This window comes from Zalophus californianus, chromosome 9 (genome assembly GCF_009762305.2).
Source record: "Zalophus californianus isolate mZalCal1 chromosome 9, mZalCal1.pri.v2, whole genome shotgun sequence".
NCBI lineage: Eukaryota > Metazoa > Chordata > Mammalia > Carnivora > Otariidae > Zalophus > Zalophus californianus.
The window spans coordinates 111,313,346-111,341,152 of NC_045603.1; the positions used below are offsets into that span (position 1 = coordinate 111,313,346).

General features: G+C 35.1%; 1 protein-coding gene and 1 pseudogene across 10 annotated transcripts in view; both read right to left on the minus strand.

The window, feature by feature from the left end:
* ZEB1 (zinc finger E-box binding homeobox 1) overlaps positions 1-27,807 on the minus strand; it is a 188,827-nt gene that overhangs the window by 48,352 nt on the left and 112,668 nt on the right. For all 10 annotated transcript variants that reach the window (XM_027592419.2, XM_027592418.2, XM_027592423.2 and 7 more), the window contains one exon: positions 14,681-14,881. In XM_027592419.2, the coding sequence (XP_027448220.2) occupies positions 14,681-14,881 (201 nt within the window). The remainder of the gene's footprint in view (positions 1-14,680; positions 14,882-27,807) is intronic.
* On the minus strand, positions 9,462-10,268 carry LOC113921582 (annotated as a pseudogene).

Below are 27,807 nucleotides of genomic sequence, written 5' to 3' on the forward strand. Positions count from 1 at the left end.
TTGCCTAATTTTGGAAAATTTCAGCTATTAATTCTTTGAATACTTTTTCAGCCCATCCTCATTCTTTTCTCCTGGAATTCTGAGGACATAAACATTAGATCTAAACAGGCTGCTCAGACTCTGCTCTGTTTTTCCAGTCTATTTTCTTTCTTTTGTTCAAATTGGGTAAATTAAATTCTATTGTTCTATCTCCATCTTCATTGATTGTTTCAACTGTCCTTCCATGCTGCTACTGAGTCTGTATACTGAGTGCTAAAATTTTATTTACTGTATTTTTCAGTTCTAAATTATCTATTTGGTGCTTCTTTATATTTTCTGTTTCAACAAAGAGACTGTATCTTTCTCTCCATGCTTTTTTTTTTTTTTTTTTTGAGGTATAGTGAAACATTGTATTAAGTTTAGGTGCACAACATGATTTGGCATTTGTATACATTCAGAAATGATCACCACATTAAGTCTACCATGTGTCATCATACAAATTTACAACTTTCTTCTTTTGGTAAGAACTTTTTAGATTTACTTTCTTAGGAACTTTCAAAATTGCAATACATTATTAACAAAGTCCCCATGTTGTACATTACATCCCTATGACTTATTTACCTTATAACTGGAAGTCTATACCTCTTCATCTCTTTCACCAATTTTGACCCCCCATCACACTCCCCTCTGGCAACCACCAAACTTTTCTTATATCTGGAGTTTTCTTTTTTCATTTGTTTTTTTTTTAGATTCCAGATATAAGTGAAATCATATGGTGTTTGTCTTTCTTGGTCTTATTTCACTTAACGTAATACTCTGGAGGTCCATCTATGTTGTCACAAATGGCAAGATTTCATCCTTTTTTATAGCTGAGTAATATTCTATTGTATGTAGATATGCCACACACATCTCCTTATCCATTTATCCATCAATGGACATTTAGGTTGTTTCTTTGCTATTATAAATAATGCTGCAGTGAGCATGTGGGTGCATATATCTTTTCAAGTTAGTGTTTTCCCTTTTTTCAGATAAATATCCAGAAATTGAATTGCTGGATTGTATGGCAGTTCTATTTTTAAGTTTCTGAGGAACCTCCATGCTGTTTTCCATAGTGGCTGTACCAACTTACATTCTCACCAACAATGCATGAGGGCTCCCTTTTCTTCACATCCCCACCAACACTTGTTATTTATTTTTATCTTTTTAATAACAGCCATTTTGACAGATGTATAAAGTGATATCTTATTGTGGTTTTGGTTTGTATTTCCATGATGATTAGTACTGCTGAGCATCTTTTCATGTGCCTGTTGGCCCATCTTTGGAAAAATGACTCTTCCTCTGTGCATTTTTAATTGGACTGCTTTTTTGTTGTTCTTGCTCTTGAGTTGCTTGAGTTCTTTATATACTTTGGATATTAAACCTTTATTGAATATATGATTTGCAAATATCTTCTCCCATTCTGCGGGTTGCCTTTTTATTTTGTCAATGGTTTCCTTCACTGTGCAGAAACTTTTTAGTTTGATATAATCCCATTTTAATTTTTTGCTTTTGTTGTCATTGTTTCTAGAATCAGATCCAAATACATATCAATGAAACTAACATCAAGGAGCTTACCACCTATGTTTTCTTCTAGTAGTTTTATGGTTTCTGGTCTTAGATCAAGTCTTCAATCCATTTTGAGTTAATTTTTGTGTGTGATGTAAGATAGTGGTCCAGTTTCATTATTTTGCATGTGGCTGTCAAGTTTTCCCCACATACTTTATTGAAGAGACTGCCCTTTCCTCACTGTATAATCTTGCCCCCTTTCTTGTAAATTAATTGAGCATATATCTGTGAGTTTATTTCTGGGCTCTCTCTTCTGTTCCACGGATCTACATGTCTGTTTTTCATACCAACATCATATCGTTTTGATTCCTATAGCTTTGTAGTATAATTTCAAATCAGGGAGCATGGTGCCTCTATATTTGTTCTTTTTCAGGATTCCTTTGACTATCTGGGATTTTTTGTGGTTTCATAAACCTTTAGGGATTGTTTGTTCTGTTTCTGTGAAAAGTGCCATTGGAATTTTGATAGGGATTGCACTGAATGTGTACATTGCTTTAGGTAATACGGACATTTTAACAATATTCATTCTTCCAATTCATGAGCACAAGATAGCTTCCAACTTATTAGTGCCTTCTTCAATATTTTTCATTAATGTCTTATAGCTTTCAGTGTACAAGTCTTTCACCTCCTTAAATTTATTCCTAGGTATTTTATTCTTTTGATGCAGTTGTAAGGGGACTACTTTAATTTCTCTAAAAGTTCATTGTTAGTGTATAAAAAGGCAACATATTTTTGTATATTTATTTTGTACCCTGAAACTTTACTGAATTTGTTTATTAGTTCTAAAAGGTTTTTTGTTTGTTTGTTTTTTTTGGTGGAGTCTTTAGGGTTTTCTATATAACAAATCATGTAATTTGCAAATAGTGACAGTTTTACTTCTTCCTTTCCAATTTGGATGCCTTTTATTTCTTTTTCCTGCCTAATGCTCTGGCTAGGACTTCAATACTATCTTGAATATAAGTGGTGAAAATGGGCATCCTTGTCTTATTCCTGATCTTAAGGGAAAAGCTCTTCGCCATTGAGTATGATGTTAACTGTGGGCTCATTATATATGGTCTTGATCATGTTGAAGTATGCTCTGTCTATATCCACTTTGTTGAGAGTTTTTATTATAAATGGATGTTGAATTTTTTTCAATTCTTTTTCTACATTACTGTGATGATCATTTAATTTTTATTCTTCATTTTGTTGATGTGGTGTATCACATTGATTTGTAGATGTTGAATCATCCTTGTTCTCCTTAAATAAATTCCAGTTGATCATGGTATGTAATTCTAATGTATTGTTGAATTTGGTCTGCTGATATTTTGTTGAGGATTTCTGTACCTATGTTTATCAGGGATACTGGCCTGTAATTTTCCTTTTTTTGTTGCATGCTTGTGCTGGTTTTGGTTTAAGGGTAACGCTGGCTTCGTAAAATAAGTTTGGAAGCATTCCCTTTTCTTCAGTTTTTTGGAAGAGTTTGAGAAAGACAGATATTAACTTTTTTTTGAATGTTTGGTAGAATTCACCAGTGAAGCCATCTGGTCCTGAACTTCTGTTTGTTGGGGTTTTTTGATTAATTCAATCTTCTTGCTAGTAATTAATCTATTTATATTTTTCTATTTCTTTATGATTCAGTCTTGGAAGACTGTATGCTATTCATTTCTTCTAGGTTGTCCACTTTGTTGTATTTAATTGTTCATGGTATTCTCTTATGATCCTTTGTTTTGTTTGGTCTTAGTTGTAACTTCTCTTTCCTTTCTGATTTTATTTGAGCCCTCTCTCTTTTCTTCTTGGTGAGTCTAGCTAATGGCTTGTTGATTTTAGTAATCTTTTTAAGGAGCCAGCTCTTAGTTTCATTGATCTTTTCTACTGTCTTTTCAGTGTCTATTTCATTTATTTCTGCTCTCATTTTCATTCTTTTCTTCTTTCTGAGACTGTATTGTTTTAGCTGAAGCTTGTTCATAATTGCTTGTTGAAAGATTATTATGGCTGCAATCCATGAGGATCCATGTGAGGTAATTCTAACATCTTTATCACCTCACTGTTGGTGTTTGTTGACTGTCTTTTCTAATTAGTGGAAGTTTTTCTGGTTCTGGGTATGACAAGTGATTTTTGAATGAAACTTGGACATTTAAGTTATTACATAGAGACACTAAATCTTATTTAAATCTTCTATTTTAGCAGGACTCCTGTGCGAAAGAAGGCATTGTCCCATTACTGGCAAGTGTTAAGGTTTTTGTGGGTTGGCTTCTCTAGCACCCAGTCTGATCTATGAGAAATGTATAAGAGGGTACATAAGCTAAAAGAAAACCCAGGGAACTCACTGCAGTACTGTTCCTTGGTTCCTCAGGTCCCTAAATCTGTCTGTCTCCTTCTATCTACCTTTTAGACTCTTCTGTTTGTTTTACATATAATGTTGAGATTTTTGGCTGTACTTAATAGGAGGAATAGAGAAAAGTGTATCTACTCCATCTTTCTAGAAGAGGAAGTCTCTATAGTTTTTTTTAAAAAACAACTGATAAAGAATTATGTGATTATCTTATTTTACTTCTTCCTGGATGCCTTTTGTAGGGCCACAAAAACTCCTTAATCTCTATTCATAATTTATATAAAAATGTTTCTAAAGAAAGAAAAGTGACACACAGATGGAATTTCCAGGTAGCTCAGATTTTAAAAGTGTATTTATAAAGAACAGAAAGAATGTCATATAGCCAAGAATAAATATATGAGTTAAGACAATGTAAGGCCTAAATAGTGCCTGGAAGATAAAAAATGTAAAAAACATGAAGCTTTCAAAATGCTAGGGAAGGCAAGGAGGGGAAAGCCATTTTCTTGAAATTGATGGTATAATTAATGAAGATTAAAATAAAAAAAGGAAAGCATCTTAATTCATTCACTCATTTGTAAGAGTATTTTTAGGCATATAATAGGGATTAAGGATTAGTGGTAAAAGACAGAGATCAATAAGATACAGTCCTTGCCCTCAATAATTTTTTAGTGACACAGAGTGATCACTAAATGGATGGATCAGTCCATCACACTGTCAATCACAACACAATGTGTAAAAGCTATGAACAATTGTGGAAAGTTAATTTACTATGTCTATGGAGGTTAGGCAATGGTTTACAAAGGAGGTGATAGAAAAGGAAGAGAAGGAAATGCTAGGAAGACGGAATAGGATATACAAAGGTTTAAAGAAATGAATGAGTATGTACAAAGGGAGTGGTGCAAAATCAAGTTTGGAAAGACAGTGCATAGCTGTCATGCTAAAGAATTAAACTCAAATCCTATGGACAACCAGGAACTACAAGAATTAATTTTGATTTTCTCTTCCAGAAAGTGTAAGTTCAGGAACCAAAAGAGAATCAAAACTCAGGAGAGATAGGTCATTATACAGAAGCACTTGGGTCTCCTGGCTCATATAAAGTATCTTCAGAAAATATGAAAGCACTTGAAAATAAACCACTGACCTGGTTATGATCTTTGAAGAACAGTGAAGATTAGGAGAGATGAATATATGTCATTCAATTTGTCCTTCTATCTCTGATTTCCTTTTGTAAACTACAGGTCAGAGATATTTGATTTATATCCTACAAACGTTTTCTAGAATAGATTATAAAGGTTGTCTGTCTGTGTGTGTTTAAAAAAAAAAAAACCACATTGATCATGAGCGTCCAGGATGAGTTCACTGCAAAAAGTCATATAAATTGTTATCATATCCATTTTTGACAGTATTACTAGGAGACATGATCTCATATGATATTTATTTTTGAAAATATGGATGCATTAAAAATAACTGAATAAATGTATTCAACAAGTGGTGATTTATAGAATGATGACAACAGAAGAAAGCTAGTGCCATGCCACTAGGTCTGTTCTTGGCCTGACTCACCACGTTTCTGGATGACAAGAAGGACATGGACAAGACAAATGACAGAATCAGAGTAAAAAACAGATACAGGGACTGGTTCCAACAAGATTAAGAGTAATAAATGTCTCGTAATTAGATCCCCTCCAAACATAACCATCAAATGGAGGAAACCGTGGAATCATCTTAAGCTCCTCTTTCTTCTGCAATCCTGACCAAGTCCATCAATAAGTCCTATTGACTCCTGCTTTCAAAATATAACCGGAATTTGATGCCTTCTCACTATCTTTATTGCTACCTTCCTAATTCAAACTGCCACCTTAGATTATGGTAATAACCTCCTTATTGGTCTTCCTGCCCTCACCCTTCCCTTGCCTTCTATAGTTTATTCTCAAAAGAGCAGCCAGAGTCATACTTCCAAAATAAAAATCAAATTATACTATTACTCTATTCAAATTCTTCTAATGTCTCCACTTTCAATAAAAGTATTCCCAGGATGCCTGGGTGGCTCAGTGGTTAAGTGTCCAACTCTTGATTTTGGCTCGGGTCATGATCTCAGGGTCATGGGATTGAGCCCCACGTCGGGCTCCCTGCTTGGTGGGGAGTCTACTTGGGATTCTCTCTCTCCCTCTCCCTCTGCTCCTCTCCCTGCTCATGCTTTCTCCCTCTCTAAAAATAAATAGATAAATCTTAAAAAATATATATTCCCAATAGCTTTTAAGACCTTTTAATGTTCTGATATTCCATTGATTCACTGGCTTCATTTCTACTAATCTCTCCCCCCTTCACTTTGCTCATGGGCCTCCTGGCTGTTCCTCACATGCCAGATTAAATATTGCAGTGATGTCCTGAGAATAGATTGAATTGTTGAATCATTATATTGTACACCTGGAAGTAATATAACACTGTATGTTAATTTCATTTGAATTAAAAAAAGAGAGAAAAACAAAAAAATAAAGTTCATGAAATTAGTAGGAAAAAAAATAAAATTGATGGCATGTGGCCCACTGATATGAAGTTGATGAGAAGGGTACTTTACCACTGTGTTATTTTTTTCCAAAATCCCACACTCTCATATAATCACGAGAAAAATATCAGACAAACCTAAACCACAAACACCTCACCAGTACTCCTTAAAACTGTCAAGGACATGAGAAACAGCAAAAGGCTGGTCTCCTGAAACTGAGGAATAAACTAAATACCATGCAGGAGAGGCTGGAGTGGATCCTGAAAAAAGAGGATGTTAATGGACGAACTAGTGAAATCCAAATAAAGTCTGGAGTTTAGGTTAAGAAAAATTGAGTCTTCTAACGCATGAACAAAATTTATATCTCCACTTACTGAGAAATTTGCTAATACCTCTAATAAGAGTTTATAATTTTTTCATGTGGTTTTACACATCTATTCTCTTTTATAGCTCTTACTGATGTATAAAGAAGACTTTGAATTCAGTATAGTTTGCATCCAAAAACTTGCCAAATTCCCTTATTAGTTCTAATAATTTAGTTGGATTCCCTTTTATATACAGTTATATCATCTGTTAATAACGAGAGCTTTGTTTTTTGTTTCCTTTCTAATCCCTATATTTGTTGATTTATTTTCTTGTCTTATTGTGCTGGGTAGTAATTCTAATAAAAGACTGATAAAAAGTGGTGATAGCAGAAATCATTACCTTGTTCTTGATTGTAAAAAAATGTCTTCAACATTTTGTCATTAAGTATAATGTGATAGATTTTAAAGAAATATACTTTATTAGAACAAGGAAGTACCCTCTATTCCTATGTTTCTCACTTTTATGATACTATTCACATGTACTAAATTTTACTTAACGTTTTTCTGTCTGTTAAGTATTTGATTGTTCTCATTTTAGTCCAGTAAAGTGGTATTTCTGAATTGGTTTAAGTGTTGTTCTGACCTTGCTTCCCACATATGTACATACATATATTTTGTGTAACCAATATTTTGCTTGGAATTACTGTCTGTATACAGCTGAGTGAGTCTGTAATTTTCCTTTCTTATACTTATTTCATTTTGGTATCGAGGTTATGGTAGCCCCATTTAAAGAGTTGGGGAAATCTCCCCTCTTACACTAGGCTTTGGAAGAGTTGTCTAAAATTGGAATTATTAGTCCCTTGAGTGCTTAGAAAAACTTACCAGTGATGCCATCTGGGCTAGAGTTTTCTATGTAGGAGAGGAAAAAACATATAAATTTTATAATATATACATATATGATATATATATGTATACACAAACACACACATATACAGATACATAAATTATCATACAGAAAATTTTATTGTTTTTTCTTTTGGTGTATGGTTTGTTGAAAATTTTTTTAAGGATTTTATTTATTTGACAAAGAGAGACACAGTGAGAGAGGGAACACAAGCGGGGGAGTGGGAGAAGGAGAAGCAGGCTTCCTGCAGAGCAGGGAGCCCAATGTGGGGCTTGATCCCAGGACCCTGGGATCATGACCTGAGCTGAAGGCAGACGCTTAAACGACTGAGCCACCCAAGCACCCCTGGTTCTTTGAATTTTAACACATGTATAGATTCATGTAACCACCACCAAAATCAGGACACAGAGCAGTTCCATCACCCCCCAAAACTCCCTAATGCTATCCCTTTAGAGTCACACTCTCCCCAGCTCCAGCCCCTGGCAGCCACTGATTTATCACCTAATGTATACTTTGTCTTTTTGAAAATGTCATATATATGGAATCATAAATAAGTAACCTTTTGAGACTGGCTTCTTTCACTCAGCATAATGACTCTGAGATCCATCCAACTTGTTGCTTACATTAATAGTTTGTTCATTTTTACTGCTAAGTAGTGGACCACTATATGGACGTACTACAGTTTCCTTATCCTTTCACCTGTTGAAGGACAATGGGTTATTTCCAGTTTTTGGCAATTATGAACAGAGTTTCTTTAAGTGTCAGTGTACAAGTTTTTGGGTAAACCTAAGTTTTGATTTTCCTAGGAAAAATACCCAGGAGTGGGACCATTGGGTCATATAGTTAAGTTTATATCTAATTGTATGATAAACTGCCAAACTTTTCCAGAGTGACATATCACTTAAAATGAGCAATGTACAGGAGTTTCAGTTGTTCCATATCTTCACTACTTCTTTATGGGAATATTTTTGACCATCATCTCAATTTCTTTAGAGGTTTTAGAACCATTCATGTTTTCCAATTATTCCCCAGCCAGTTTTGGTTAATAATTTCTAGTATCTTGTCCATACTTTCAAATTTATGGGAATGCAGTTGTTCACAATACTTTCTTTTACCTTGTCAATGTCTGTGGTATCTTGGGTATTCTTTTTTTTTTTTTTATTCTTTTTTTTTTTTTTAAAGATTTTATTTATTTATTCATGAGAGACAGAGAGAGAGAGAGAGAAGCAGAGGGAGAAGCAGGCTCCCAAGGAGCAGGGAGCCCGATGCGGGACTCGATCTCAGGACCCTGGGATCATGACCTGAGCCGAAAGCAGACGCCCAACCATCTGAGCCACCCAGGCACCCCAATCTTTTTTTTTTTTTTAAAGATTTCATTTACTTATTTGTCAGAGACAGAAAGAGCACACAAGCAGAGGGAGCCACAGGCAGAGGGAGAAGCAGCAGCGAGAGAGGGAACACAGGCAGGGGGAGTGGCAGAGGGAGAAGCAGACTCCCGTCTGAGCAGGGAGCCCGATGCGGGGCTTCGATCCCAGGATCCCAGGATCACGACCAGAGCCGAAGGCAGACGCTTAACTGACTGAACCACCCAGGCATCCCATCCTCTTTCATTCTTGATTTTTGGCTATTTACATATTCTCTCTCTCTTTTTTTCTTGGTCAACCTTGTCAATAGTTTTCAAAAAACAGAGTTTTGCCTATGTTGACCTTTTGTATTGTAGGTTTATTTTCAATTTTTTTTTGTTTTTACTTTCAAAATTTTCAGTTTGCTGTTCTTTTTCTAAATTCTTTTTTTGTGTGTGTGCTGTATGACCTTTAATTAAGTATATATAATGTCTTCCAATCATGTCACCTAGGGACCATTTTACCTGCTGCTCTGTTTGGCAGCCAGTCTCTTGTCTCTCTCTTCAGTGATGGTGAGGCGGATACCCCTTCCACAGGGAAGCGAAATCCACGGTTTATTGCCTTTGCCAATAACAAAAATGTTGGAGAGTCGGGTGGCAAAGCTGTTGCCATTGGCATCTTTCACGTGAACCACATCAAACGAACCAGGATGTTTCTCTCTGTTGGTGATCACACCAATTCTTCCCAGGTTGGCACCCCCAGTCACCATACACAGATTACCATTATCAAACTTGATGAAATCAGTAATCTTTCCAGTCTCCAAATCAATCTGAATGGTGTCCTTCACCTTGATGAGGGGATGAGGATGGCGGACGGTGCGAGCATCATGAGTCACCAGATGAGGGATTCCTTTTGTCCCCACAAAGATCTTTCGCACTTTGCACAACTTATACTTGGCCTCCTCAGGTGTTATCCGATGAACAGCAAAGCGACCCTTGGTGTCATAGATCAGACGGAAATTCTCCCCAGTCTTGTCAATGCTGATGACATCCATAAAACCAGCAGGGTAGGTTATATCAGTTCGGACCTTGCCATCAATCTTAATAAAACGCTGCATACAGATCTTCTTTACTTCGTCTCCTGTTAGGGCATACTTAAGTCTGTTCCTTAGGAAAATGATGAGAGGGAGTCATTCTCTCAACTTATGGGGACCAGTAAATGGGCGAGGAGCAAACACACCAGTCAGTTTATCCAGCATCCAATGCTTTGGAGCTGCTACATGCTTCAGATGCTTCTTGGGACCACGAGCCATGGCTGCACTGGGAACGAAAAGCTTTTTCTAAATTCTTAAAATAGATGGTTAGCCCACTAACTTTTAGCCAGAACCTTTACTAAAATACGTACTTAAGGTTCAAAATTTCCCTCTAAAAACTGCTTTCTATAAATACTCCATATAGTTGAAAAATGTTTTGCAATTACTATGTACATTGCTTATACACCTTAGGCATATTTTCAAATCTACATCCTCTTTGGTTTTGTGTGATTATTCTATCAATGACTAACCGAGGTGTGTTAAATCTTCCATAATGACTAGATTTGTATTTCTCTCCTTGTAGACTGCCTAGTTTTCTATTTTTTTGTAGCCTTGTTATTAGGTACACATTTATAATAATATTTTATTAGGGAATTTAATCTTTCATTATTATAAAGTGATCCTATTAGCTATAATAACGCTTTTAAGCCTTAAAGTTGATATTATCTGAAATTAACTTAGTCACATCCACTTTTTTGAACTTTTTTTTTTTTTAAAGATTTTATTTATTTGAGAGAGAGAGAATGAGAGATAGAAAGCACGAGAGGGAAGAGGGTCAGAGGGAGAAGCAGACTCCCTGCTGAGCAGGAAGCCCGATGCGGGACTCGATCCCGGGACTCCAGGATCATGACCTGAGCTGAAGGCAGTCGCTTAACCAACTGAGCCACCCAGGCGCCCGTCACATCCACTTTTTAAAGTATTTTCATAGGAAATACTATGTACCTATTATATCTATTTTTGCCATCTATTTGTAATTTTCTCTGTTCTTACATCTCAGATCCTCTATGAAGGATCTCTTTCTTCATGCCTAAAATATATTCTTTAAAATTTGTTTTAGTAACAAGGGTCTACTGATAACAAATTTTCTATTTTCAAACTTGTCTGAAATCATCACCTTATTTCACCTCCTTTCTTAAGAGATATTTTTGCTAAATACAGAAGTCTGTATTGGCAGGCATCTTTTTACTGTCTGGCTTCCATTGTGGTTACTGAAAATTCAGCTGTCAGTCTAACTGCCATTCTCTCAAACCCAATCTCACTTTTCTGGATTTACTTTTAAGAGTTTTCTTTTTGTTTTGGTTGTTCTGCAGTTTCACAAAAATGTCAGCGGGGGTAGATTTATTTATACTTCTTGAGATTTGTTGGTTTTCTTGAATCTGTGGTCTGGTGTCCATCAATTCTGAAAAAATCTCTGCCACTATCTCTTCAAATATTGCTGTCTCCCTATTCTGTCTTCGCCTAGAATTAAGACATATATTGAACCTTCTCATTATGTCCTTCATGTTTCTTATCCTGTTTTTTGTATTTTTCTATCTGTCTTTCTGAGTTGTATTTAGTATAATTTCCCCCACCGTCCAAATCTTTAACTCTTTATTCAATTCTGTTTACTTTGTTATTAAAATCCATCCTTTGAATCTGAATTTCTATTATTCTAATTTTTCATTTTTAGAAGTTCCATTTGGTTCTTCTTAAAAATCTGTTGGTTATATTTTATTCTCTCAGAGCAGGTAATTTCAAATTTGTCCATTTTTCTTGAAAAATGACAGTCATTTTTTAATCTGTGTCTGATAACTCTACTAATTAAAGTCTTTACAGGTGAGTTTCTGCTTCCTTTTGTTTCTGGTAATTGTCACTCATGTTGCTCTCTTCTTGCTAAGTTATTTTGGAGATTTCTATAGCACTAGGATAAAGGTATGTTCCTCCAAAAGATTTGGATTTGCTTCTTCTTGGTGCCTATGAGTATTAGCAGCAATTCTACTTTAAACTCAGTTATGGCTTGAGATTTATCAGGCCATATAGTAATGTGAATTTAAATTGTAAATCAATGCAAGACAGCTGGTGGTTACTCCTTGGCAGAGACAGTCCTCCATTTCCCCAATCCCTAGCCAAGGCAATTTTGTTTGCTAACTTCTGAGAATGGTAGTGATGGTAGAGGGTTTGCTTTTAAATCACTATAGTTCATCACATTGTTAAGATGTAATTCATACTAGGGGAGGATCTGCTATTAAGCTTTTAGGTGGTCCCAGGCTTTGTTTCCTCTCAGAGGCCTGAACAACCACGTCTCACGTGACCCTGGGTAGGCAAATATCCTTAAGGCCAAAGAGTCTTCTGTGCTGTGCTCTGCTTACCTATATGGGTTCCTGTCCTCACTTCGATTTTTTTCTATTAATGTCTATTATCTAGTTAGCTCTTTTAAAGCTTTCAAGAAGATTTATTTACTTTTAAATCTAGCATCATTAGTTATTTTCAGTGAGACAGTTCAAATAACTTATCCCAACATATTTTCAGAAACAGAACCTCTTCAATGATTTTTCATCTTTCTTTTTCCTTCTATTTCCCTCATTCTCCTATCTCCCCTTTTTCCAGAAAAATCATTACCTTCTTGTTTCCATATTAACACTTTGGATTAACTATACCAAAGGATCAATTCTGGCCCCAGACAGGAAATATATATGGAAATCCTTGCTCCCAAAAGTTCTGAGCTCAGTATTATAGTTTAACAAGTTAATAGCTCTGTTATTAATGAAGTGTGATAATAAATAAGCAATTTAATTTCTCTGAATTCTACTTTCTAGAAGCCTGTGAATTGTCAGTCCTTACTTCTGTTACCTTCCATATAATAACAAACCAAATCTATATACTCTACCTCCTACATTCCTGTTAAATCTCTCCCTTTTATTCTCATTCCAAGGGCCATTTCTTTAGTCCAAAACTCTCATCATTGCCTGCATTTTCATAGCTCTTTACTGAAGGCATTACCTGTCTGTACACACTCTGCCTCCAAAATTCATTTTCCATATTGCTACCAGACTTATTTCTAAAGTATGTATTAATGAGGTTTTCACAGCTTCTAAGGTAAAAGTTCAAATTCCTTGACTTAGCACACAGTGTCCTTCATAGTCTTTTCCTTGTTTACTTCTCTGATTTCATTTTCTGTAAACACTACTTGTTCAAACCTCTATGGCTTCATGTATATTGCTTCTTCTGTTGGAAACACCTTCTTTTACTTCTCCTTTACCTAATCAACCTCTACTGGTCCTTCATAACTCAAGACCTGCACTGTTTCACTCAGAAATTCTTTTAGGACTTCTCTTCCTCTCTCTGATTTGTATTTTCCTGCTTAATGTTTCCACAGAATTCTAAATTTACACCTACATCAAACTGTAATGAATTTGTGACTTATTTATCCTTCTCACTCACGAAACTATAAGCACTTTTCATATAGAGGCAGTCTTATTCAAGTTTGCAACTTCATTCCTGCAGAATTTGCTTAATGGACCAATGAACAATGCTATAAAATGAGGGGGGCAGTTACACGATTTTGAAAGTTCTTTGTTAGCTACAAATCTGTCCTATTATAGAAATCTTAACTACTGCTATACTGTGATTATTAGATCCACATTTTATCTAAGCTTCCACATTTTATCTAAGCTTCCACATTTTATCTAAGCTTCCACATTTTCGTATCTAGATTCTCTGACCAGCAAACTTGACTCATTTCCCCAGACTGCCTAAACTGAGTTCTGATATCTTACTTAGACGACTTCCCCAAATCTGAACTCTTGCTGGGGAGCTGTCTTTGACTGACTTTGAATGTGATCACTTGTGCATGCTCCTCTTTGCCTTTGCTGATGCCCCTGTTCTTGATCCCCAATCCCTCCAAATCACAATACCTGCTTTCTTAACATTCTTCTGTTTTTATACCACTGTTGTTTAAATCTTGGCAAGACAGGCTAAATAATTTAATTAGTTTTATTAGGAAAAGCAGAGAGGAGGAATTTTCAATCTAGAAGAAAAGACTATAGTCCAATTTCTTCATTTGACAGATGAGGAAGAATTTTAAATATTCAATGTAAGTAAGTAGAGAGACTTTCACTAATCCTTCCACTCAACCATGCTGGAGCTTAGTAAAAGTAAAAATTTTACTTGAGTGAAAATTCACAGCATTCTGATATACATGGGAGAAGGGAGGGAAGGGGGTGAGGAGGGGGAGGAGGAAGAAGTTTTCAAACACTAAAAATACTCCTATGATTTAACTGTTTGGGGGATTTTTGTTGAGTAATGTTATAATTTTACTGTACCAAAATATAATCTGTAGGTTTCTAAGTAGATTCTTCATTTCTAGAAGTCACAATATAAAGTTAAAGGTAGGTTCAGTTATATCAACAGTATATGGAAAGCTTGATTCTGGTTAAAAAAACACTAAAATTCAATATATTATATGCATTGTACAAATAATCAGAATGACTATTATTCTGTTTCACAATCAACTTTTTGTTTAAGTGGGACACCTTTTATTAATAGACACGTTTACAGATCATTTCAAACTTTTCATCAAATTTATCTTTTCAGTTAATATGTATTTTTTAAAGAATCAAGAGACTAGAATATTATGAAAAAATTAAACTTACCATCATCCTCCCAGCAGCTCTTAGCACTGCCTTCTCTTTCACTGCTCCCCGGTAACACTGTCTGGTCTGTTGGCAGGTCATCTTCTGGCACACCACCTTCACAATCTGCTGCATCTGTAATACTTTCTTCTTCCACGATATGGAGTTTGTCTTCATCATCTGAATCTGAATTTGTTTCTACCACAGTATTATAATTTGTAACTGTAAAACAAACAAGAAACAAATAATCAAAACCAACTAGTGGAAAAATCAGTTTTTATGCCTCAGTAAAAAGAAATTTTAAAAAGGACTTAGTAAGAGTGTTCTGTAAATAGTAACTCATTACCTTATAGCAACCTTTTGAAATAGACTACCTATCTACCATCTACTACTCATAACCTTGAAACCAGAAATGGAAACCAAGACATAGGAAGGTAAGTAACTTTTCCAAGATCATATAGCTAAGAAGTAGGAGGGTCATGATTTGAACCCTAGCAGTCTGGTTCTATAGTCTGTGCTCTTAAACACTACATTAAATATCCTCTCCAGTCATAATGAGTTTATTCTATATGATACTGTTTATGCACAATTAAGGCCTCAAATCTTTAAAACATTATAATTAAGAAGAGTTCATCTCTCCTAATAAGACAACAAAACCTCATCATATTTACCATAAGAAAGATATTTTCAAGATACCAACTGGGTCCATGCATTTCATATTAATCCCACACTGAATTTAGAAAGAATCTATCAAATCAATGTAGCCAAACTTCTATATAAGTAAGGCATGATTTAAGTAATGTTTGTATGTAAGTCTGTAATTTTGGAGAAAATAACTGACATCCAGAAGTTTCAAATGGGCATCCTTTCCATATTTTTAATGAATTTCAATAAAATTTAACACCAGCATTATGAAGATAAGTAAGTGTTTGGAATTACCACAGTTTGCAGAATCATTAGTAATAGCGGAGAATAAAATTCTCTAAAACAAATAATACAGTATAGTTAATATTTTTTCTTCAGAGTCCTTGTAATAATCACTCTACTGGGATAAATTATAAAGTACCTCACTGGGTATGGTCACTGGAATACCTCTTCTCAATTATTTGCAAGGTGATTCTTATTTGCTAAGCAAAGATTGAAAGGGAGAAAAAGGAATCTTTGCTTCCTTGAGATAACTAAGCAATAATTACTTTCAGTTATTCTTTCCATTTCTTCCTTAAAATTTCCAACCATTCTCAAAAGAAGGTAATAACCTAAATGTCTAAGTGATATATATCCCCGTCCCATATAAATACACACACCTGAGAGCAGGAAGAAAGAAATACAATCACAAGTATGGATGTATATGTCACAGTGAGAATGAATAAGCAAACATCTCCAAAACCGCTTTTATAGACCTTAGGAAGACCCCTCTGTTCAAAAGACTACTGGAGTTACACTTTGGCCCACATTAGAAATCCTTCAATATCTTGTGCCGGAAGAAAAATACCAAGTTTTGTTATGTCATTAATACTTTAGTGTGAATACATTTTTCCAAATCTTTTCCCAAAAGCAAACTATTTTTTAATGTTACTATAAAGGTAATACAGGTTTAGTGCAAAAAAATCAGATAATATAAAACATGTAAAAAATCAGTAAAAGCCCTCCCACAAAATATCCTTTCCTTGACTCACTCTTTAAAGATAATAATAACAGCAATTTTAATTTATCTATGCATGAGGTAGGCATGATACTAATCATTTTATATACCTTATCCTATTTAATTATAATGCAGACCTCAACTTATATACATATATATCATACTTAATATCATTTCTCTATATAAATGTATTATACATCTTTAAATACACACATATGGGATTACATTATACTATACATTATACTGTTTGCCACCTAGTTTTTTGCCACTTAATAACATATCTTAGAAATTTTTCTCTTTCAGTAAATGTGAAGCTTTCTCATTTTCCTCTCACTGGCTACACATCATTTCATTGTACAGATAGAATTTAACCAATAACCTATATTGATAAAATTTATGTTTCCAAGTTATTTTTTAAGGATTAACAACAAACTTTCTTATAAATATATCTTTGGCCACTCCTTAAATACATATGTCAGGTTTACTAGTAGAGATGGAAGTGCTGAGTCAAAGGGAAAACTTACTGAAAGTAGACAGAAATGGAAACATGGGGAATTCCTTGTATTCCAGCCACACACAATGAGCAGAGTAGATTGTGCCATTTTAAGTGTGGATAAAGGGAATGATTCTCAAAGGTTGTTCCATAGCTCTCACCATGCTTGGACATGTATGGATAGTTGAAATTCTATTTTGTGAAGAGAAGGTTTAGTGATTTCTTCAGTATCTTGACTTGGCCACGGTTTTATATTGGTGCTATTCTTGCCTTTTAATGATGTAATACTGTAGTTCAATTTTATCATTATCAATTTTGTTAGCTATAGGTTGTCTAATCCTACATTTACATTTAGAGTATTTGGGGCTTAAAAAGTACCCGACAGAATTAGTCTTCAAGACATATATGTATTTTGGTTCCAGTATTTGCTTGCATGCTTCATAGTTTTCACTAAGTTTCTTCTACCCTGAGCTGCACTAGGTTCTTTTTACCCAGAGGTCCTTCACCCTGTTTTATTCTGCCTGGGTCAGCTGTAGCCCAAAGTACTCTTCAAGAATACATGTCACTTTCCAGGACTCTGGCCTTCAGTATGAGCTGCCATTGTGGTATGGAAGATTTTAAGTCAAATACCCAAAAGCACAAAGATTGCATATATTTTATAGTTATCTTGGGAATTTTCCCAAATCATGTTTTGAATATGCGGCAAAAAACCCACCACATTTTATTGGTTAAGATGGAAAAAAGACCAATAACTATTTTCCAAGTCTTCTTACTATCTTCTGCTTCACAGTTACTTAGCTGAGAGAAAAAGCAGTGAAAATTGTTTATATTGATTAGTGTAACTTAGAAAAAAGTCAAGCTTCGGTTTCTCGATCTACTCTTTTGTGGCTCTACGGAGCTAATTTAAAAAATAGAGCTCCAGTACAAAAAGCATAAATAATGATACAGTCCCTGATAAATTCTAGTAGCCAGTGAAAATGTCCATTATCTTAACTGTCTACTCATTTATCTCCGTGCTTCTATATTTTTAAATCTTTGGCTAAAAAAACTATAATGAAATTTAGTTTACCTAAAGAGTGATGCATTCTTAACGAACAGGTGATTATCACCTCTTGTTTCTGAGTTTTGATTAAAATAAAGAATTTCAAGAAAACAAAGATAAAGGAAAATAGAAAAGGTAAAGTTTTTAAAATCTTTAAATATAATTTACAATACACAATATGAATTGAAATTTCCATAGAGAAATGGTAACATTTCAGTGCATCTGTTGTCACTAGAATGTGGTTAAGGACACAGTGACTTATTGGTGGTAGTTCTTGTTGGTATTACTTGCTAACATATAATGTCAGATATAACAGTATCCACTGAATAAGGTGGTTGTGAGGATCTAATGGTTTAAAAATGTATTGTGCTTAGATCAGTGTCTGGCACACAGTAAAGATTATAGAAGTGTCTGCCATTATTAGTATTATTATTTTATCATCACCATCATCATCCCACTGAATCTTTACAGTAATTCCTAAGAGGTAGGTATTGTTATATCTCCCTTTTATAGACCAAAAAATAACCCCTCCCCCAAAACTGAAACACAACAAAACAAAACTAGAGTAGCTGAGTAACCTGTTTGAGGTTATTTAGCTATTAAGTTATGGAGCTGGACTCAAATCCTCATGTGCCTGATTCCACAGCCCATACACTTTAACTACTTATATATAAAGTCTCCTGACTGAAAATTGTTACACTAATGATAAATATTCTTAAACTTGTATTTTTGTGTTTAGCCTATTCTGGGACTCTGGAATTCCATATTTAACAATATGCTACTAAAACATTTTCAAATGACTAAAAAATTTTAACCATCAGAATCTCATTATAACATAACTGACAGTACACCATAGGGTAGTATCATCATTGCAGTCAATAAATCTTTGAAAGACTTTCACATAACATGCTATTTTTAGCACTTTATTGCATGTAGTATGGTATCAATTGCACTAATTAAACTCCCATGTAAACATGTTTCTTAAGCAATGTACAATTATAATAAAGAATTAAATAAATTAGATGAATTTAGTTCAAAAAAAGAGCAACACAATCTCAACTTCAGTCATTAAGATAAGAGCAAGATCATCTAAATGCTTTAGAAATAAGAACCCTGCCAAGCACTGTTTATCATAGCTCTGAATAGCAGGTTAGGCTTCAGAGGGGAAGGGGCGGGGAGGGGACATATTTAACCTGCAGGTCTTTGATTCTTATCAGGTGATAACTGTGGCATGTGCTAATGAAAGCCACAGGCTAAGGCCACATGTCAACATATTTTCAGGCATAAAAAGGCTTTTTTTTTTCCTAGAGGGAGAAGTTCTGCTTACATCATGCCATTAATACATGCTTAGCAATGTCTCACTCATTCCTATCAAACACACACACTCATCTGCATGGTAGAAAAGAAAGATAAAATCTTTCTTAGAAAAAGATCTAAGACTGATCCTTACAAAATAACAGGCTACTGTACTTCTAACAAATTGCTCCATATCCATCAAACTAACCCAGTGTCATAATTTAAGAAACACCCAGAAAAACATACATTTTGAGTCATGTTTTCAAGAGCAATGGATTATAGCTTGATTAAGTAATCATGTTAGCACTATGCTGAGAACAACACAATTTAGATATGAATCCTATGAAATATGAAGATAATATTTGGAGAAACTGAACAAGTATTTCCATTATTCTTTAACATCAGTTGGGACAAAACCGTAACAACACCACTTAACATGTTTTTCTTATCCTGAAAAGAGTCCCTGGCATACTGCCTTCCACATAGTAGGTATAGAATTACTTGTTGAATTGGATGTGGGGTCACACTTCTTTTTTTCTGAGTGAAGAGATAAGTCAGTATACTTAAGTTTACTGATTCAGGAAAATGACAAAACTGTAGTGATAACCAAAGAACTGGTAAATTAGTACACAAAATGAAAAAGAGAGGTCATCTGACAATCCTAAGGGGAGAAAACTTCTGCAAATGATGTTACTCCGGGAAAGAGGAGCTTATGTGTCCGTGAATACTATACCCAGACATACTGTAAATATCTGTTAATCTGGCCTTTGACCTAACTTATAGATAATATTAATGTATATGTATTTTACTGTATAATAAATGTTATGACATAACATTCATATTTAATGTAACATGTAAGTAATATAATACGCAATATGTATATTATGTAGTTATAACTTAAGTCTTTTAAAAATAGGCATCATAATGATTCTAGAGTGCTCCAAGAACAATGAACATGTTAGGTTTATTTATTTATTTGAGAGATGGCGAGCACACGCATGCATGCATGTGAACATGGTGGGGGTGGGGAAGAGCAGAGGGAGCAGACTCCCTGCCAAGCATGAGGGTGAGCACCAGAACCTGACACGAGCTGAATCTCACAACCCATGAGATCATGACCTAAGCAAAAATCACCAGTCGGTTGCTGAACTGACTGAGCATCCAGGCGCCTCTGAACATGTTAGGTTTAAATAAATACTAACAGTTCAGCAAATTTGGGGGAAAGTTTTTTTTAATCTCTCTAGGTAAAATCTTTTTTAATCTGGGTGCCTATTAAATTGAACAATAACCACAGACTGTTTTTACATTTTCAAAATAATTTTAAAAACCTGACTCCAATGAAAGTCAGTGATTTTTTTTTTATTAAAGATTTTATTTATTTGACAGAGAGAGAGCGTGCGCGCGTATAAGCAGGGGGACTGGCAGGCAGAGGCAGAGGGAGAAGCAGGCTCCCCACTGAGCAAGGAGCCCGATGTGGGGCTGGATCCCAGGACCCCGGGATCATCAACTGAGCCGAAGGCAGACGCTTAACCGACTGAGCCACCCAGGCGCCCCAAAAGTCAGTGATTCTGACATTTATTTACCCCTGCAAAGGGTTGGTGGTTTTCAATGCCTCTATATACAAGCTATTCATAGAACGAGAACTGACAGGTGAAGGCAGGGGAGAGGGTTGCCCTCATGTAGAGAATACTAGCTCTTATTTTCTCCTCTCTCTCATTTTATAATCATTACTAAGTATTCTTGGGATTTGTCTCTGTGTGCTCTCTCAGTTCTTATTCTGTCCTCTTTCCCATTCTCCACAGGCCCTCTGTCTATATACCCCAACAAGGGTCACCCTAAATTACCTCTCCTTTCCCTGACTTACCAAAGTTCCCACTCATTCTGAGAACTAATTTCAGCCAGCATAAGTACAAGTCACAAAGAGACAGATGAAACAGTTAAATAGCAAAGTTCTTTAGCAGATAAACTAAAATCAGTCAGTCCCAGGGACAGGTGGTTCTCTTGTGTGTATGAGGAAAGTATTTAAAGACTAAAATAATTCACATGAAATTATCAATAAGTAATACTTCCTTCATAGGAAAATATACATTTATAAAAAGGATGCTTTTTAATTTATAGGACTTGTTACTTGTAGAATGCAGACAGGATGACAAAATCCAAGTGAAGTGTGAAGACTGAATTAAAAATACAAATGCAGAAATTATTGAGTCAGAAAACAGAGAAGCCATATAATTTTAATTCAATCCAAAAGCCAGATCTTTGAAGAATCAATAAAATAGATAAATCACTAGCCCACTTAATCCTAGAAAAAATTGAGAGGTACAAGGATTCAATATTAATGCAAACAGAGAAGCAATTATAGCTATAAAGGAATTTAAGAGACTTACTTTAGAAATATTTTGTACAAATCTAAGCAAATAAATTTAAAAATTTGGATGAAATACACTGGGTGTTATACGCAAACAATGAATCATGGAACACTACATCAAAAACTAATGATGTAATATATGGTGATTAACATAACATAATAAAAAAATCTGGATGAAATAACTTTCTAGGAAAATATTAATGATTATAACTACATTTATTATTTTATAGAATTTATAAAATTATCCAAGAGATGGCAAATGTAGACAGATGATAGAGTAAATTTAGGAAAACATCAAAGAGCTAACCACCCAAAAATTGCCAGGTGTTTTCCCAGGTGAATTTCTTCAGATCTTCAAAGGACTGATAATTCTGTTGCTTTTTCAAGAGAGAGGAAAATGTAAAGAGCCTAAATTCTTCCTATGAAGCCAGCTTCCTAAAAGTCAACTAAAATCTAAGAGCACACTTGTATGCATGTGCATGCACATGCACACAGACCCTTATAAACTCAGTCTCCCTGATGTAAAAAATGTTAAAAAAAATATTAAATCCAGTGGTACATTAGAAGTTAAGTAAAGCAAGCATTACTCAACATTAGGAAATATATAAGTCTACCATCTTAACATAGTAAAGGATAAATGATATGACTTCTATAGACCATGAAAGGCATTTGATAAAATTCTCTATTCCTTGCTGATACTTTTTCATAAAAATAAAACAAGTCAGTAATATGATAAATGATTATGTATCAGAGGCATTTATAAGATAAAGATGTTTACTGTCATCATTACATTAAGCTACTTTTTAAAAAAATGACAAAAGGAAAAAGCACAAATAGTGGAAAAGAGAAAGCAAAAATATTATTTGCAAGGGATATGTTGATGTTTTTGGAAAAATCAAGAAAAATTACTGCAAAAAACTACTAGCAATTAGAAATTTGGTAAATGACTTAATTACAAATTTAACAGAAAAAATCAATAGCTTTCCAATAAACCAACAACATGCTAAAAACATAACAGAAGAAAAACTCAATCTCTATCAGCTCTATCAAAAGATAACCCATGAAGGCAAAAACAACAACAAAAAAACCCAAAAACCCCCACAAAAAACAAGGACCTATATAAAGAAGATTTTAGCATTCTCTTGAGGGTTATAAAAATTCAAAGGGATACATGCACCCTGCTGTTTATAGCAGCATTATCTATAATAGCCAAATTATGGAAATAGTCCAAGTGTCCATTGACTGATGAATGGATAAAGAAGATATGTGTGTGTATATGTATACACATACACATACACACACACACAATGGAGTATTACTTGGCCATAAAAAAGAATGAAATCTTGTCATTGGCAATAATGTGGATGGAGCTAGAGAGTATTATGCTAAGTGACATAAGTCAGTCAGAGAAAGACAAATACCGTATGATTTCACTCATATGTGGGATTTAAGAAACAAAACAAGCAAAGGGAAAAAAAAGAGGCAAACCAAGAAACAGACTCTTAATTATAGAGAACAATGTGATGGCTACCAGAGGGGCAGGGGGATGGGTGAAATAGGTGATGGTGATCCAGGAGTGCACGTGCTGTGATGAGCACCAGGTGTTACATGGAAGTGTTGAATCACTATATTGTACACTTGAAACTAATACTACACTGTATGTTAACTAACTGGAATTTAAATAAAAACAAAAAAGAAGATTTAAATAAATGAAAAGACATACCTTGTATTTGGATAGAATGGTTTCATATTATAAAGATGTCAATTCTACCTAAAATAATCTATAATTACAATACAATTCTGATCCAAATGTTAGCATGATATTTTAGATTCTAAATCTAAGTGATTTAGGCCAAATGATTCTAACATTTACAAGGAGAGGTAGGAACACAATCTCTGGAATGAGCCTGTCTGACTCAAACCACAGCTTCACCAGTGACTATCCATGTCACCTTGGGCATGTTTCTTAATCTTCCCATGCCTCAGTTTCTTCATTTCTAAGGTGGGGATAATGTCCCTAATAGGATTGTCACAGTGATAAAAATAACTACATATGCAAAAAACTTTAATAGAGTACTGCACATAAGTGCTCAATACACATTGTTAGTATTATTACTTCCTAGAAAAAGAAACACAAAAATATTCAAGAAAATTCAGAGAAACATAGTAATTGTGGTGGTAGGAGAACAAGGACTAGCCATACCAGACAAAAAATGTATCTTGAAGCTATAGAAATGGAAACAGACTTGTACTAGTACAGGGATAGGCAGAAAATTAATGGACTTAAACAGAATCCAGAAATAGATCCCTCAGACTTATGGTGGTCTTGCTAATCAGATTCCACCTCACAATTTTAACCAAAATGAAATCCACATGAATTGGAGATTTTAATTAAAGAAAAAGGAATCATAAAAGTAATAGAAGAAAATACAGGCAAATCCTTTTACAGTCTTGGAATAAGTAGGGCTATTATAAGCATGATACAAAACCCATGACTGTACATAGAAAAAATTTCAAGTCAAAAGACAAACGACAAACTATAAAAAATATCTGCAATACATGTTACCAAAGACTGACTTTTTTATTATACAGAGAATTCTTAAATATTCATGGGGAAAAAAAAGGAACCCCCCCGTAAGAATATGCAAAGAAAATTCACACACACAAATAAGAATGGACAATAAACATGTAATAAAATGTTCAACCTCACTAATTAAAGAAATACCTACTTTAATGCAATATCATTACAGTCACTCTTTGCATACACTCTTAACTCTCCTGCCTTTCTCTCATTTAAAAACCCTATTCTGGGGGCGCCTGGGTGGCTCAGTTGTTAAGCGTCTGCCTTTGGCTCAGGTCATGATCCCAGGGTCCTGGGATCGAGCCCCACATCGGGCTCCCTGCTCGGCGGGAAGCCTGCTTCTCCCTCTCCCACTCCCCCTGCTTGTGTTCCCTCTCTCACTGTGTCTCTCTCTGTCAAATAAATAAATAAAATCTAAAAACAAAACAAAACAAAAAACCCTATTCTGGCTAAACTCCTATTTTGATTACGTCTACAGAATTCCAAATTCTATACCTCAGGCCCTTTTACTGCAAAGCTTCTTGAGAAAGTTACCTACGCTTGTCTCCCATTTGTTTTTTCCTATTCTCTCTTAAACCCACTCTGGTCACAAAACTGTTCTTGTCATGATTATGAAGGACCTTTACATTGTTAAAGGCAATGACAATGATCAATCCTCATTTTATCTGACCTACTAGCAGCATTTGACATAAAATCTCTCCAAACTAATCTCTTCTCCCTCTTTTTTTCTAGTATCTTTTAAAAAAATTTTTATTGTTATGTTAATCACCATACATTACATCATTAGTTTTTGATGTAGTGTTCCATGATTCATTGTTTGCGTATAACACCCAGGGCTCCATTCAATACGTGCCCTCTTTAATACCCATCACCAGGCTAACCCCTCCCCCCTCCCCTCTAGAACCCTCAGTTTGTTTCTCAGAGTCCATAGTCTCTCATGGTTCGTCTCCCTCTCCGATTTCCCCCTCTTCCTTTTACTCTTCCTACTATCTTCTTTTTTTTTAACATATAATGTATTATTTGTTTCAGAGGTACAGGTCTGTGATTCAACAGTCTTACACAATTCACAGCGCTCACCGTAGCACATACCCTCCCCAGTGTCCATCACCCAGCCACCCCATCCCTCCCACCCCCCACCACTCCAGCAACCCTCAGTTTGTTTCCTGAGATTAAGAATTCCTCATATCGGTGAGGTCATATGATACATGTCTTTCTCTGACTAATCTCTTCCTTGATTTCCTAACTCACTTCTGCCTTTCCATTTCTTTCCTCCACCTCCTGGACTTCAATCTGTCTCATGGCTCTAAATACCATTTGAGGACTCCCTGCTTTATATCCCAGTCCAAACTTCTCTGCACTCCAACTGCCTACTTGACATCTCCACTTGGATGTCTAACAAACATGCCACATCCAAAACCCAACTCTTGATCCTCTCAGTATTCTCCATTTCAGTCAATGGCATTTTTTCTCTTCCATTTGCTCAGGATAAAACTCTCTTGGTGTCAGTTTTGACTCCTTTCCCCACCTCCACCTCCCTCCCTCATAACCCACATCTAACCTAGAGAGAAATATCTTAAAATTTGGCAACTGACCCCCTTACCACTAACTCCCCCCCCCCCACCTCCCTGTTCTAAGGCGCCATCTCTCACCTAGAGTGTTGCTACGGGCTCCCATCAGGTCTCCTTGCCTCCACTTTTGCCTTCCTATAGAGCATTATCAACACAGCAGCCAACATAATCCTTCTAGAGCGTTAAAAAAACTCTTGTTACTCCTCTACTCAAACCATCTAATCGCATCCCACCTCACTGTGATCCAAAGGCCCTTCATGAGCTGGCTCCTATTCATCCATTATCTCTCATCTACTTTATACTTGCGCACTTCATTCCACACACACTGGCCCCTTGCCTCAAAGCTTATGTACTTCTTGTTGCTCCCCTTGGAATGTTCTTGGAGCATGCTCAATTTTACCTGCTTAATGAGGTCTTCTATGAGCACTCCATTTAAATTTATAGACCTCCTTCAACCAAGAGCATACCCTACTCTCTCTCCTGTGATTTATTTCTTCTTAAAATATGTATCACCAACTGCCATAATATTTTATTATTTTGTATTGTCTCCTTTCACTAGAATGTAAGTTCCATGTAGCCAAGATTATTTTTGTTTTGTTTTGTTTACTGGCTGTGCCCCCTGCATGTATAACACTGTCCATTAAGTATTAACTGCTCAATAAATGTTTAATAAATTGGCAAAAAAATTCTCCATAACACAGGGTACATGCAAGAGTTAAGGAAATGAATACACATTTACATGCTGTTGTGTTAATTTGTTGTTTATCAGAACAAATTTTTATTTTTTTAAATTTTTATCAAAATTTAAAATGTTTTACCTGTTGACCCAGAAATTTCTTGGCATTCACCCTACAAATAACTTGCACATGTGTGCAAATATAGATACATAGGTTTATCTGCAAACTTGTTTTTAACTACAAAAAGCCTAAATGGTCAGCCAAGATATATCTCTTTGTACTGATATAGAGAGGAGTCCTCCAAAATAGTTTGATTCCATTCTTGCAGAAAATGAAAACATAATAGTATGCATACATATACCTGAATAATGAATGATAAGGTCTAGAAGAACATACAAATGAAGAACTAAGGTAATGAAAGAGTGACTTGTTTTTTCTATTTTGTGCCTTCGATATTCTTTAAATGTATACATTACTTCAAAAAATTTTAAAGATATATTTTGAATGTGCAAGGAAAAAGTCTGAAATAATATTCAGTATACCACTGTTAATGGTGAACTTTAGAAAACTGAACTGGGATTGGGGGAAGTATTTTCTTAATGTTTTTGTTATTTGGATTTTGATAACAGTAGATAGGAGGTATAATTAGAAACAGCAATCAACATACTAAAATGAAATTTTCTTTAAAAATAAAGGTTAAAATGACCTTTAAGAAGAAAACAAATCCTATGCTGTAAACCTTGATATTGTGGGTTTTGAAATAAAACAATTTAAGTTCTTATTAGGAAACAATCTCTATTTTTTATGTAGGAATGACAGTAGTCTGCTTTAAAGTATGAATAACACTTACCTTTTCTATTCATTGCTACATAAAGTGTGAAGTTATGTAAAAGGAAGGTAACACTTGCAAAAAGAGGTAAGTGAAGACCAAGATAAGTGAATTCTGCTCCTTCTCGCCAGTGCTGAGGGCAGCAGCACATGCACTGCACCGATGTCCCGGAGGATGGCATTGTGGGGAGCATATACTTTCCCTTGTCAAAGGCAACTAATACCTGCCCCCAAATGCAGGTTAGAGCAACATACACATCCCCATACACACACACTCACATGTTTAACAGCTTCTGCTATAGGAGTTGGCTTGATTCTAAGTTTTTCTTAATTTACAAGGAAGTTTTAAGAAATATTTTGTCATTTAGTAATCTAGGAAGGCACTTTTTCCCTAACTGGTCTTGAGACTCACTGATTCAGAGCTGAACTGGCTATGAAAAATAAGATGAAGGAAGAGGACAAGAATTTTATTTGAATTCTTTTCATTTGGGTTTCTCAGATTCCTTTAAGCGAGTAATATAATTTAGTGTGTATAATTTAAAACCATTGGTCATGTGCTAGATAGTGGTGTTCACAGTGGGAAAGGAAATCATAGGATAAGTGAAAAGAGACAGGTCATGAATCACAAGGATGCAGTCAGCAGACCAATCTTC